This window comes from Bufo bufo, chromosome 2 (assembly GCF_905171765.1).
Source record: "Bufo bufo chromosome 2, aBufBuf1.1, whole genome shotgun sequence".
Classification (NCBI taxonomy): Eukaryota; Metazoa; Chordata; class Amphibia; order Anura; family Bufonidae; genus Bufo; species Bufo bufo.
The window spans coordinates 403814341-403829180 of record NC_053390.1 but is presented as its reverse complement, the minus strand read 5'-3'; the positions used below and the strand labels follow the sequence as shown (position 1 = coordinate 403829180).

The window sequence follows — 14840 nt, the reverse complement described above, 5'->3', positions numbered from 1 at the left end:
CATGGTATCACGGGTAAAGGACGGGAGTGTGGTGATGAATGGCATCAATATCTGGTCAATATAGATATATCCTAGGTTCTGTCCTATGCTTCCAATACCGGCAACGATAGGTCTCCCTTTGAGTGGTGTAAGGCCTTTATGGACCTTGGGGAGACTATAAAAGGTGGCCGGTACTGGATGCCTAGGGTACAAAAAATCAAATTCCTCTTGAGAAATAAGATTTTTAGCTCTACCTACAGACAAAATATCCCTAAGCTCAACCAGATAGGGTGCCGTGGGATTCGAGGTTAATATCTGATAACTATTTCTATCTTTCAAAATCTGTTCACACATTGACTGATAGCCTATTCGATTCATGATCACCGTGTTTCCACCCTTGTCGGATGGTTTGATCACTATGTCCTTATCATCTCTCAGGGCCTTAATCGCACAGTGTTCTTCAGATGAACAGTTATTGAATCTCAGAGTTCCTTGCATTTCCATCATATCAGCAGTGACAAGTTGCAAGAAGACGTTCAGACACTATACATCTCCTGCTGGCGGCATTTTATTACTCTTATTACGCAAGAGTGTGAATGGACCCAATCCTTGCAAAGTATGCACATCTGCTGATAGGCTATGCAATAGTTCAACATCTGAAAGAAGGTCTGTAGGTATACCTAGGTACTGACATTTCTTATCTATCATTTTGAATTGCTTATGCCACCGCAGTTTACGTATAAATAAATGCAGATCCTTTACCCATGTGAATATATCATACTGACAAGTGGGGACAAAAGAAAGTCCCTTAGATAAGACCGCCATTTCACAATTGGAGAGGGTGCGGTTGGAGAGATTGATCACCTCGGGGCCGATTGGTCCCGGCTGTTGGGGCGATTCCTCAGGTGATAATTGACACTTTGATCTAAAAAAACACCTCTATTGGTACCGTTTGTGTCTCTACCTCTTCCCCTGCCCCTCCCTCTTTTGTTATAATTCTTCTGCTTGTTTCTGCCTGAATTGCCACCAGATTCTCGATCACTGTCCGATAAATCGGTTTCAGTGGTGGAAATCTCAGAAGTAATTTCTTTATTGGGTGGCACTTCTCTCAGAACCAAGTAGGCCTTATTTTCTTTGAATTCAGCTAGGTCTTTATTAAACTGTCTATGCTTACAGTACGTTCACGTAAGTAATACTGATATTTCTCAACGGTAATCTGGAGTTGTTTTTCCTTGTTGACAAAATCAGGATCACTAGAAAAAGTTTTAATAACCTCAACCTGAGTTTTCAATTTCTCAGTTAAGGTAGTTAGATTAATTCTCTCCTCCTCCAATAACAATGTCATCAATTGAAGCGAGCTTTTTGTGGCGAGTTGTTCCCAACGGGTACTGAACCCTGGGCTTCATTGTTTATAGACAGGGGTGACAGAGATACGGAGCCCCCGAGGCACAATGCCTTGTTTGATATAATTATCGAGGCTCTGTACCTCCCACCAGCTCGACAGATGTTCCTTGTAGAGTCGATTAAGCTCTTTAAAGGCAACCTTAAAGGAGGGTATACACTTTTTCTGTAAATAAGATCTATCGGAGAAGACCTCCTTAGCCTCCTCCAGCCATGTTTCTGTATTGATACCACTATCCAGAAATCCTGCCATACCAAAAATTGAGCAAATAACAATAGATTACTGAGTGAGAGGTCAGAACTGATGCATGTCTGCGCTCAAATTGTATACTTCCAACTTTATGGGAACAGATTGGGGAAAGCCACTTTCTGTTCCAGCATGACTAAGCCCCAGGACACAAAGTATGTTCTATAAAGTACTGGTTGAGTGAGTTTGATGTAGGAGAACTTGACTGGCCGGCAAAAAACCCTGACCTCAGTCTCATCATACACATTTGGGATGAACTAGAACAGAGATTGTGATCCTGGCTTTCTGGTCCAACATCAGTGTGTGACCTCACAAATGTTCTTCTAGATAAAAGGGCAAAAAATTCCATAGACACACTCCAAATTGTAGAAATTCATCCCAGATTAGTGGAAGCTGTTTTAACTGCAAAGGGGGCACCAACTCCATATTAATGTCCATGGATTTAGAATGGAATGTCATAAAAGTTCCAGTAGATGTAATGTATAGCTGTGCCAATACTTCTGCCCATATAGTGTGTGTTTCTGAATTGTGGATATACAATCAATTGTATTCATTACTGAAAGGAAAACATTTTGAAACTTACCAAGAAATCCATTTGCACATCGGCAGTGATACATGTTTATACTGTCTATGCACGTGCCCTCATTTTTACATGGACTAGAAATACATTCATTAATGTTCTCTTCGCATAAAGAACCTTTCAAAAGAAGGATTTAAGAGAAATTAGTTCATTAGTGAGATAGGCAACCAGTGTTCCATATTTACAACAAAGCTTTCACATGATCACTTGATTGACTAATACAGAATACAGTATATTTCATAGTTTTCATCTAGTGCTATAGCAGTTTGAAGTTTACCAGAGGTAGAGCCATTTAGTCCCTGCTTGGATGTGGTAGCCAGAGGCCACTTCACCTAGTGTAGAGCGGATCCATTAGCCACAGTGCTCCAGGTAAGTAATGGCACATTTATGGATATGCCTTAGAATCGAGGTTTAGCGCTCCAAAAAACAATATGAGTCTGCCACATGTGAGTTTTAGCTGAGCACAACTCACATAAAGTACAATGGAGAGAACCATACACTTGCATGCCTAACTCTTAACATTATCCCTTTCTCTCTGGAGTGCTCAGATATATATTGTATCATATGTGGATTTGCCGTAAATGTTTCATATTCCCATTTAAAGAGGAACAATCAGGATAAAATGTGTATACTTTGTTAGGCCTGGTGTGGAGCCTCAGGGTGATGTTCATGACTCTGAGATTCAATAAGTTCCAAGCAGAAAACCAATCATGGTCTGCAATAGACTTCATATGTGCCTGGATTGTTCCTTTCCGTTTCTTAAAACTGAACCAGGGATATAGTTATAAGGGTTGCAGAAGCTGAAGCCACACTCGCCCTAATTCCTGAGGGGCCCAAAGGTCACATGAGAAGACAATAGTTTTATATGTGGCACATGGTATAGGGGGTCCTTGTTACAAAGTTTTATTTGGGGCCCAAGAGTCTCAAGTTATGCCAGTTTTTAAAGCTCACACAGCTTCACTTTTGTTGCCCTGATGGTTGGGGCGTCTAAAGAATGGTATTGCAGGCCCCTGAGCCACACGCTGTGGACCATTAGTTTACACAATGTACATTTACTGAAAACTACTTATTTTTGAATTATGCAGAAAGTTAAGATGCCCAAAATGTACTGGAAATTACACCAATGACCTAATGCCACATTGCTTTTTATTTACTACAGAAGTAGATTTTATGTTTTACCTCTGAAGCCAGCGGGACAATGACATTCAAATTTTCCAACCCCATCCTTACAAATTCCGTTGTTTCTGCATGGCATGGATTTGCAGTCATCAATGTTAATTTCACACTTTGTACCTGAAAGCAGATTAGTAAATCACATAAGCAGATGCATATTATGCTGCTATAAGAGGATACCTACTTCCTACTAAATGTTATGAACAAATGTCTCATTCCAGCTAAATAGAAACTGCACTTGGCAGCTAGGGGACAATAACAGTTATTTGCTGGAAGTTAACAATAAATGCTGCACACGTTATTTATTCTTGGCTATTTCAATTGTGAATTATCATTTGTTTCAATGACAATAGATGTAAAGGTAGGAGAAGTGGAGTGAAAAAAGGTATTATTATAAGCATGTAATAAATCTGCCAACCATCATCTCTGGAGGCAGATTACTAATGGTGACATCACTAAAAATGTCTTTCTACCATCTGTTCTTCACATAACAATGTATGTAAAAGAACAATGTTCCCTTTGATGACAATAATCACTACAATGTCCTAAAAGAATTATTGCTTGTGGCTTGTTTCTCATTCAGGATGGCCTTACACTAAGGCCAAGGGACCTGCAATTGCAAAACCTCAGATAATATAAGTATGACAGACTTAAAGGAGCCGACCAGGATTTTGATATTGATGGCCTATCCTTGGGATAGGACATCAGTATGTGATCGGCGGGGTCTGACTGGTGCCACTTCCAAATATCAGCTGTTTGAAGATACGGTGAGCGATGTGGCCTCCTCATAGTCTTGAATGGGAATAAGCTGCACATAGGCCAAGTAACCGATGGATGTGACGTCACTGACCTAGTAAGAGACTGTGGAGCGCCACTGCCTCTTCAAACAGCTAACTGGCAGCAGTGTCAGGCGTTGGACCCCCACTGATCTGAAACCAATGACCTTTCCTGAGGATAGGCCATCAATATCAAAATCTCAGACAACCCCTTTAAAGGGAGTCTGTCACCAGGAAATTCACTGCTAAACAAGGCACAATACCTTGTAGGGCTAGCTCAGTTGAACATAATAATACTGTTCACTTAGCAATCTGTTGCTTGATTCCGGAGAAAAAGTCCTTTTAATTAATATGCAGATGGCAGGGAAGTGCACTGAAAGTGGGCCCAAACCATTCTGTGCACCCTTACTCCTCTTGTGTCTTCTTCCAGCCCTACTATTTTCTTCTTGATTGATAGGCTCAGGTAAGATGATCTAAGAACCTGGCCCTATCAATCAAGAAGGAGATGGAGGGGCTGTCAGAGAAAGCAGGAGGAACAAGGGTACACAGAGTGACTTCACCTCAGTCTTGGTGCACTTAGCTTCTCATTTACATATGGAGTACTTTTTCTCTCCAGAATTATGCAACAGATCACTTATGGAAAGATGTCCTTACATTCATCTGAGCTAGCATTACAAGGCATTGTACCAGGTTTAACAGTGAATTTCCCAGTGACAGATTCCCTTTATTGTTATTGTTATTTGCAGCCTCTAGGTTGTCAGTATCTTACTCAATGTCAGACATACACATGATATGCCATAAATCTATGATAAGTGTGTATCCCACCTGTGGTGGCCTCATCTTTTGGGAAAATGAGGATCATTTTAGGTGAGGTGGCCACAGACTGAATGGATAGGAGACCATGCTACTCGACTCTTTCTGCACTGCCCATAGACTTAAATAGTGAGAACAGCATACATGCAACAGCCACCTCACCATTCGGTCTGCATCAGGACATTGTGTTCTTCTGATTGGTAGGGGCATCAAAGGTAGGGGAGCTCCACTGGAGCTGGAGAGCGCAACAGCATAGCTCAGAGATATTGGACATCACTTAAATCACCGAAGGAGCAGTGGCACCAGGGATTATTGAGAGTTCCAATAGATAGATGCTGGCATGTCTGAAGAGATTCAGGTTACATGGAAATTATGGAAGGCCTGATTAAATTTAATAGTGTTGATCACGAATATTCAAATTTTTATCGCGAATATAGGTATTCGTAATTTCGAATAATCAATTTTTTTTTTTCAATTTTTTTTTTTTTCAATTTTTTTTTTTTCCAGTACACATGATCCCTCACTGCTTCTAGCTTGTGGGCCAATAAGAAGGCTGCAATATACTTGACCTTAGGAGTAGTAGTGTTTGCGAATTTTGCTCTATATTAGTTTCTTTTGAATATTCGCTATATTGCTATATATTCTTGTTTTAGAATATTACGAATATTCGAAAAAACTAAGTTATAGCAATATAGAGAATATTCGAAAAAAATCGAATAGAGCAATTTAGCTAATATACTGCTATAATCTTCTTTGTCTAATAGTTGTAAGTTGAAAAATTCGAATTCCGAAAATTCGAATTCCGAAAATTTGCATATTACACAATCATTACCTTTCCGATTTTTCGAGTAAAAAAAAAAATCGCGGATTTTCTAATTTGCAAATTTTCGACGAATATTCTACAAAATATTCGCGAAATATTGCGAATTCGAATATGACCCCTGCTGCTCATCACTAGAATTTAATTTAATTTACCCCTTCCTGCCATACATTATTTTATTTTTCGTTTATTTACTACCTGTCTTCCAAGAGCCATAACTGTTTTACATTTCCATTTATATAGCTGTATGAGGGCTTGTTTTTAGTGGGACATATTCTAGTGTTAACGCCACCATCTGATTCACCACATCACTTAATGGTTAAAGTGAAAAAAAAAGTTTGTAGGGTGAAAATATTTTTTTTTTATAAAAATACCACAATTCTTCTATTGTTTTGGGCTTTTGTTTTTATGGCATTCACTGTGCACTAAAAATGACACTATAGTATTGCAGTTAATGGAGATTGGGAAGTCTTCCTATAAGAGGGCTTCTTCTCTGGGCATTTTGTCTAATTACCGTACAGTGCTAACCTGTGGAGGGAAGCTATTTTACATAGAACTTACCCTCCGTTGCTCCCCTGATGCTGCCATCTCCGCTGCTCTGCTGTGTTCTCTTCCTCCTGGGTCCTGACCAGATGTGACCGCTTCTTTTCCTGTTTGGCTACATGCAATCAGAATGGAGGCAGAATGACACGCAGCGTGCGTCAGTTCAGCGGAGACGACAGCATCGGAGGAGTGAGGGAGGATAAATGTTATGTAAAAGAGCTTCCCTTCACAGGTTAGCACCACATAGTAATTAGACAAAATGGCCGGAGAATCCCATTAAGCCCTGCAGGCGGCTCCAGGCTGCCATGACAACCGATCGGCACCCTATGATTTTGACACGTTGGGAGAGCAATCAGGGTCAGAGAGAGCAACTCCTCTGACTAACCACTCAGATGCTGTGGTCGCTATTTACTACAGCATCTGAGTGGTTAAATGACTGGGATCAACATTATCTCCAATCTTAGTCACTGTGGGTGGGTGTCAGCTGTATCCCACAGCCAGCACCCACTGCATAAGGAGGGGGTTGTGTCGTTAACTCTTTAACCCCTTAAGGACCTCCGCCATATATGTACAGCAGAAGTTCAGTCCCCAAACATGGTGCCCGCTCGCACGTGCAGCGAGCGCCAATGCCGCCAGGTTTATGTTATTTTAAATAGCAGAGATCCGCGGGACATGTATGCGATCAGCCATATGGCTGATCGCATACATTTTCCATGTGACCACTGCATTTTTGCAGTCCGGAAGCGGAAGTCACGCGCTTCCGCTCCAGTAACAGCGTTCCCCGACTGAGATCGGGGAACCTGTTATATCTCCGAAATAGCCTGAAGCCTCAAGCAGGCTTCAGAGCTTATTTCAAGAATATAACAAGACAGGCCACTACGTGGCAGCATTGTATTGGTATAGTGAAAATTAAGTCTTCAATGATGGCTATATTGCCATCAATGAACACAATGGGCAATCTAATGATTGCCAGTTATTGTCACCCAAGGTGACTTAAAAAAAAAGTTTAAAAAAAAGTTTTTACAAATATAAAAAAAATAATAAAACCTAAAAGTTCAAATCACCCCCTTTCCGTAAAATGTTAATAAAATACTTAACCAATTAAAAAAGAAACATCATGGGCATTGCCGCTTGCGAAAATGCCCATACAATTAAAATACCCAATAATTTTTTTTATAAAAAGTGATCAAAAAGTCACAAACACTTCAAATTGGTATCACTGAAAAGAACAGATTGTCCCGCAAAAAATGAGCCCTCACATAGCCCTGTACATATAACTACAAAAAAGCTATAGGGGTCAAAATATGGTTATAATTATTTTTTTCCCTCAAACGTTTACATTTTTTTTTTCAGTATCAAAACGCAAGAAAAATTATATAAGTGTGGTATCATTGTAACCGTATTGACCTAGAGAATGAAGATAACAGGTCAATTTTACCGCATGTACAGTGTTAAAAAATAAATAAAAACCTTTATCATAATTGCGTTTTTTCCCAATTCTACCCCATTTTGAAAAAAATTTCCGCTTCCTACTACATGGTATGCAATTGTAAATGGTGCCATTAGAAAGCACAACTAAACAAAGTTAGGACTATGGGAAGGGGGGGAGTGAAAAACGAAAAATGCAAAAATTGAAAATCTCAGGCTCCTTAAGGGGCTAATGATACAGCTAGTTTTGGACTTCAGGTCGAAACCCCATTTTTCAGATCTGACCTCTCATTTTATGTGATAATATCTTTGGAACGTGTTTACTTATCCAAGCATTTCTGAGATTCTTTTTTCAAGACATGATAGCCTCTACCTCATTTACCTCACCTAGAGTTTGGCGTAAATTGCTACAAAATGTGGTGCAATTTGGGGCATTTAGGAATAGGTTATCTACTGCCAGTCCAAAAAGGGCTTACTGGAAAAGGATGTGGCTGTGAAAGGGGTTGTGACCTAGGATGTGATATTTTGTGTCATAAAATTACTTTGCAAACTAAGCCAGCCAATAGTTACTATAGAACTAAAGTGCCTATCTGTGCACCAGATTTATCACCCAGCCTGAGCCTCTGTGATAAATCTGGAGCAGATCTAGACATCCTGTTTATGCCATCTACAGGATGAGTAAATCTGCTCCTATGTTGAATTACCTGTGTAGCCCTTGAGACATGTGCAAGTATATCCACTTCCAACTTGTTTGCAGGTTCCACTGTTCTGGCATGGATTTAAAAAGCACTCGTGAAAAACCTGTCAAGCAAAATAAATGGGTATTGGCAATATATATTAAAAAATGAAAGTTAATAAAAACATTGTTATATTAAAAACATTAAAAGGAAATAACCATGACAAAATGCATTAAAGCAAAGCACAATGAACTTAACATAAAAAAGCAATAGTACAGGAGGGAATATTGTATTACCCACATAAGGCTTCAGATATGAATCCTATTTCCTATTTGGTATTCCTTAGTGGAAGAGAACCAGCAATGAAGAACCATTTCTCATCACTAACATCTCTGCCTACCCTTCTGCTGCACTATTTCAGTATACACCAAGTACTTGCAGAAGAAGCTAATTTGCTAGGTGCAGTCATGCATGCCTACCTCTGCAGTAACAATAGAAACAATATACTTTGACATTTTTTAAATAAGCTCCATCCAAGGTTTATGTTAAATTCATCATCTCAAAAATACAAATTTAATATTTTCACAGTCTCTCCGGATACAATGTTTGAATTATTTATCTAAAGCTCTAAGGAGATTAGAAACTATACTGTTACATATGTAGTGTGATATTCCACAGCTCTATAGTCTTAAAGCTCATAACACCTTAAATTCTACCTATCTAGCATAAGGGTGGATTAAACAATGACTATGAAGTGCCATTTTCGTGTCTGTGCAATCTGCTGCAACACAGTCCTATCCAGCGGGAATATGTCACTGTTGTTTAACAACCATCTATAAGGTGCTTATAATATTGTCCTTCAGCAGGTTCTACCACAGGAAGAACTGTAACTAGAATACAGATGTGTTCTTGCTCTTCTCTGATACATACAAATGCTGCCTGCCCTGACCTCACATTGCCTTCTCGCATATCCTAGAACGCTGCTAGAGATCCTAACCAGCCACTGTTAACCGTGGCTACAGTATTACACCATCACTACCTTCCTCCACGTCTCAATACAGCTGCACTGTAGTATTGGTTTGACACTTCTAAAGAGGGATTTTTGGTTGCACCATGCAGGAGGGGTGGGGAGGGAGACAATGCTGCTGCAAGTGCGGAAGGGGTGAAAAAGGGAGCAAGGCTTCTGCCAGTGGTGCTGCAGTGTAGTATTTGGTGCATCACACAGAACACTAATCAATGCATGCATGTTAGCTTCTTTATCAAGACCTATTAACTTTTATAAGGAGGATTACCTTGCAGATAATACATTCCCCTCACAGCAACAATTAACTAATTATCTATATATTCAAGAGGTTTTTTCATTTGTGCTGACTGCTACAGAAGGAAAACTATTTTGTATTTAATTGTCTCTCATTTTCCATGGTTCCATGGTACATCTAACTGCAGATAAGAAACACAGAAAACAATTCTAAATAAAAATTGATTTCTACAAATAGACGAGGAGATTTACACTGTCTAGTTTAGGTTTACACTCTCTTTTAGACAGTATTAGTGGGTCTCCTCCTTTAAATTAAAAATATCTTTTTAATGGAAGTGTCCTGTTAACGTTTTTTCATAATGTTTCTGCCATTTGACAGTAATGGCAGATGTCCTAAGAGCCAATGATACCCTTAAAACATGGCACTGAGAATAAATACCATATATGAGTGTGTCTAGTCCCATTGACAACAAAATATATATATTGCAAAGTTCAAGACTATTCTAGAGGCTATGCTGCTTTAAAGGGGTATTCCCATTTAAGATATTGATGGCATATTGCTAGGGTATGCCATCAATGTCAGATAGATGTGGGTCCCACCTCAGGGACTCTCTCCTATCTCAAGAACATGTTCCCCAAAGTAATGTAGAGCAAACCATGCAAGCATAGCCACCCTTCATTCGCTGTTACGGGAGTTCCAAAAATAGCTGAGTACTGGCTCGGCTATTTCCATAAGTTGCATATCATTGAATGAAGAGGTGGCCCTGCATGTGAAGTGTGCTCTCCATTCACCGCGCTCGCTCTACTATTTTCGGAACTTCCATAGCAGTGGATGGAAAGCATACTGCACATTCGTGGAATGGTCTCCTTCACGTCGGAGCCCCTGTTCTAGAAATAGGAGTGGGTCCCAGAGCTGGGACCTGCACCTATGAAGCATTGATGGCATATCCTACCAATATGCCATCAATGTCTGGGATGGACCAACCCCTTTAAGAAAGCAAAGAAAAGGGATTTGGCTGTTTTAATTTGTCTCTTTTATCCAAGCCAAAATAGCTGAAAGTGTCTAAAACACTTGCGTTTCAAAGAATGTATGCTAGTTTTTTTTGTTTGTTTTTTTTCCCTGTACTTTGAGATAGAATTCTAGCACATTTTGATTAGTAAATATCCTCCAGTGTCTTTTTGGTACACATGTTGCAAGACTACATCTGGGATCTGGATACATTTTACTATATTACTAGCTAGTTTAGACTGCTAATAATAGTTCAAAACACAGAAAATTTTAAAAATGTTTTCTAACAATGGAAATCAATAGCAGACATATGCAGCAGATACACACATGGACATACTTGTGGGTACCCTTCCGTTAAAGAAAGAAAACCCCTAAGTGGTCACTTGAAACTGACAAAAATTTTATTTTTTAAATGATGCACACTACATTTTACATTTTATGGAGTTCTCAAAAAACTAGACACAATAACACCACTTAATTTATGTCCTCTTTAATAAGATTGGTGGACCCATAACTCTTTGATCCAGCCCTTGGTATATCTGACATGTCGCAAAACATGATAAATGCAATGTTAGCAACACATCTGATCAAGCAGTCAAAAAGACATTCAGTGATATATATGTCGACAAAATGGCTGGTACCGTTCCTTTAAAGAAAGAAAAACCCATAATGGTTACTGAAATAATTTGAAACTGACAAAAGTAATAATAAGTAAAAATTTACTGAAAATCAACTGATGAGGGAGCTAGCGCCAGATGAAGATGGTCGCATAGCTCTCTGCTCTGTGAGGAGACTCGTCCCTAACGCCAGCTAAAATTAGCTTACAGAAGCAAGAATGGTCAAGATCGGGAACGCTAGGCACGGTGACCCCCCCTGCTCCCTCTAAGAACCAGGTCTCGGGCGGAGATATGGAGAAATTTCTCAAAAAAGCTGCCACCACGATCACTGCCAGAGAACCTAAGATGGCGCCGACGCCGCAGTCTAAAGCTCTGAAATGCGCACCTGCACTGTCAGAAGGAGAAAGCGACTCAGAAGACATCCAATCCACCACTGAGCTACCGATCACAAGAAAGTACCTAGACCGTGCTCTTAATAGAGTAATGGAGCCGATCATCGCGGAGCTATCAGCATGCAGACACGAGGTGAGGCATATAGGGGAACGTGTGGAGTCTTTAGAAACGCACCAAGCAGCGATACTAAATCAGCAGGCCTCGGTATCAGATTCCTTCCGACGCTGCGCATCATATCTAAACTATCTCCACAACTCACTAGAGGACCAGGAAAACAGGGGGCGCCGAAACAATCTGAGATTCAGAGGTGTGCCAGAATCGGTCCCCCCTGGTGAAATATCGGCCGCCATCATTGAAATTTGCGGATCTCTATTGGGCCCTGACCACCCGCAAGAAATTATCATAGAACGGGCGCACAGAGCCCTGAGACCCAAGCCAAAGTCAACCGAACCGCCCAGAGACATCATATGCAAGTTCCTCAATTTTCAAGTGAAAGCTGCCATTCTGGAAACTGCACGTAACCACCCTGACTTGGTATATGAAGATTCCAGGGTCGATATTTACCAGGACTTAGCCCCATCAACCCTGAAGAAACACAGGTCCCTCAAGCCCCTGACGGATTGGCTCCGGTCCAACAAAGTCCTATATCGTTGGTCCTATCCATTTGGCCTAACCTTTTCATATGCGGGCAAGAGGGTTAATATCTCATCATTCACAGATCTCACGGCAGTGTATGAGTTATTGAATGTGCTTCCAATGCCGATTGATAACTGGGAACTCTTCCAAGATCTAAGCATCCTGCCTGATATTCCCAAAGTGGTCCCTTTTGAAGTCCTACGTACACAGAAGTCCTCCCGTTCCAAGAAAAGAGGCCAGCATCTTACCCCAAGAAGTCTTTCTCAAGAACATTAGATGGACTTATGTGACCTTCGCCTGATCGCTTTAGGTTACGATGGTACCTAGAAATCACAATTTTTGTCTTACTCAAAGTTATGGTTTCATCATTACAACGATTTTATGTGGCCTATTCCCCAAAAGGTTTTCTCCCCTTTCTTGCCTAAAATACTGCCCTTGCCTGGGCGTTATACGGTCTCCCAACCGGTCTACAGACCACTTAACCCCTTCCTTAGTATGACATATCTCAATATGTCTGTTTTTTCATGTATTGTTTGTTTAACTCGTTGTGTTTTGTTCCCCCTTCCTATTCCTATACCAAGGTATTTGTCTCTACCATCGATATGGAGTAAACTCCTCTCTTCCACAACTTCTATGATACACGGAAAAGCGGACCCTCACAAACCTGCTACGCTCTCTTGGGGAAGGTCACATCAGCTACAAGGTAATCCCACACACACCATACTCAATGGCTGATCTATTGGTAGCTTCTTACAATGTCAAGGGTTTTCACTCCCCATCAAAACGGAGCCAAATCTTTGCCATTTTAAGAAAAGCCGGGGCTGGGGTGATATTCCTACAAGAGACACATTACCGCTTTAACCACTACCCTGACATGCGCTTCTCCCATTATTCCAACTGGTATCACTGTGGGGGCAGCTCTTCAGCTTCTAGTAGGGTCAGCATAGGGCTACAAAGAAAAATTCCCTTTAAATTTGTTAGTCAAATATTGGACCCAGATGGAAGGTTTATCTTGCTTAAAGGTACTATTGGGCCGCAGACCTACACCTTTATCAATCTATATGCCCCTAACTCTAGTCAATCCCGTTGGTTCTCTGATATTTTCCCTATCATAGAATCCTTCAAGGAGGGTATAGTAGTCGCAGGGGGCGACTTAAATGTGGCTCTTCTGCCACAGCTAGATGTCTCCTCCCACAAATCATTCCACTCTAGCAAGTCCTTAAAAGCAATTAGGAATTCCCTATGTGAACTACACTTGATAGATGTATGGCGATCTCACCACCCTAATACCTCAGATTTCACGTTTTATTCCTCTATGCATGGCACTTACCACAGAATAGACTACCTGTTCATCTTTAAAGAACATATACATCTATGTCGAGAGTCATCTATAGGTTCTATACATTTATCAGACCATTCCCCCATTTTTATAACAGTTCTGGCCCCCCATGAAACTCCCTCGTGCTTCAACTGGCGCCTGAATGAATCCCTCTTGGGATACCAGGATTCAGTTGAGACGATTTCCAAGCACATCACAGAGTACTTTTCCCTAAATAAAAGCCCGGAGCTCCCGATAAATACTCTCTGGGACGCTCACAAGCCAGTAATCAGGGGACATTTCATTAGCATAGGCACGCATCAAAAGAAAGTTAGGGAAAGAGAAATTGATGAAATTCTAAAAAATATCCAGAGGCTCGAGTCTCAGCACAAAATTAAGTCCTCTGACCCTCAATTCCAAGAGCTGTCGGGATATAGAGCCAAACTCAGATCCCTTCTAACTTCTAGGGCAGCCAAATATTATATGAGCTCCCAACATAAATTTTTCGCCCATGGTGATAAGGCCACCAAATTTGTCATGAATAGGATCAAAAGGAGGAGATCCGCAAATTACGTCCATCAGCTATCCTCACAGGATGGGACCCCTATCTTCTCCATCACCCAAATTGCTGCCCAATTTCGCTCCTACTACAATGATCTCTATAATCTTCCCTCTACCATAGATTTGGAAACTCGTGCTTCTGCTATATCTTCCTTTCTAGAAGCCGCTAAACTCCCTAACATCTCCCCAAACAGAAGTTAATCCTGGAAGCCCCTTTTTCCCTAAACGAGCTCAAAAAAGCAATGAATCAAATGCCGTCAGGAAAGAGTCCAGGTCCTGACGGTCTTCCGCTAGCCTATTATAAAACATTCCATGAACTCCTATTCCCTCATCTTTTAGAAGTCTGCAATCAGACTTTCCAGGGAATTCCTCTCTCAAGAAATATGACTGCGGCCAACATCACTCTCATCCCTAAAGAAGGGAAAGATGCTAAGTTGTGTTCCAATTATAGACCCATCTCCCTCCTAAACATAGACCTCAAACTCCTGGCCAAGATGCTAGCCAACAGATTAGCTTTCCTCCTCCCTCAACTAATCCATGGAGATCAGGTCGGCTTTGTCCGCAACAGAGAAGGGAAAGACAACACCACTAGGGTGATTAATACCCTCTGC

At 40.8% G+C, this 14840-nt stretch overlaps 1 protein-coding gene across 5 annotated transcripts in view; it reads right to left on the bottom strand.

Moving 5' to 3' along the window:
* The window catches only part of SVEP1 (sushi, von Willebrand factor type A, EGF and pentraxin domain containing 1), a 459579-nt gene that overhangs the window by 202745 nt on the left and 241994 nt on the right, over positions 1-14840 (bottom strand). For all 5 annotated transcript variants that reach the window (XM_040417268.1, XM_040417271.1, XM_040417270.1 and 2 more), the window contains 3 exons: positions 8465-8561; positions 3387-3500; positions 2211-2324 (listed from right to left, as the gene is read on the bottom strand). In XM_040417268.1, coding sequence (XP_040273202.1) covers positions 2211-2324; positions 3387-3500; positions 8465-8561 — 325 coding nt within the window. The remainder of the gene's footprint in view (positions 1-2210; positions 2325-3386; positions 3501-8464; positions 8562-14840) is intronic.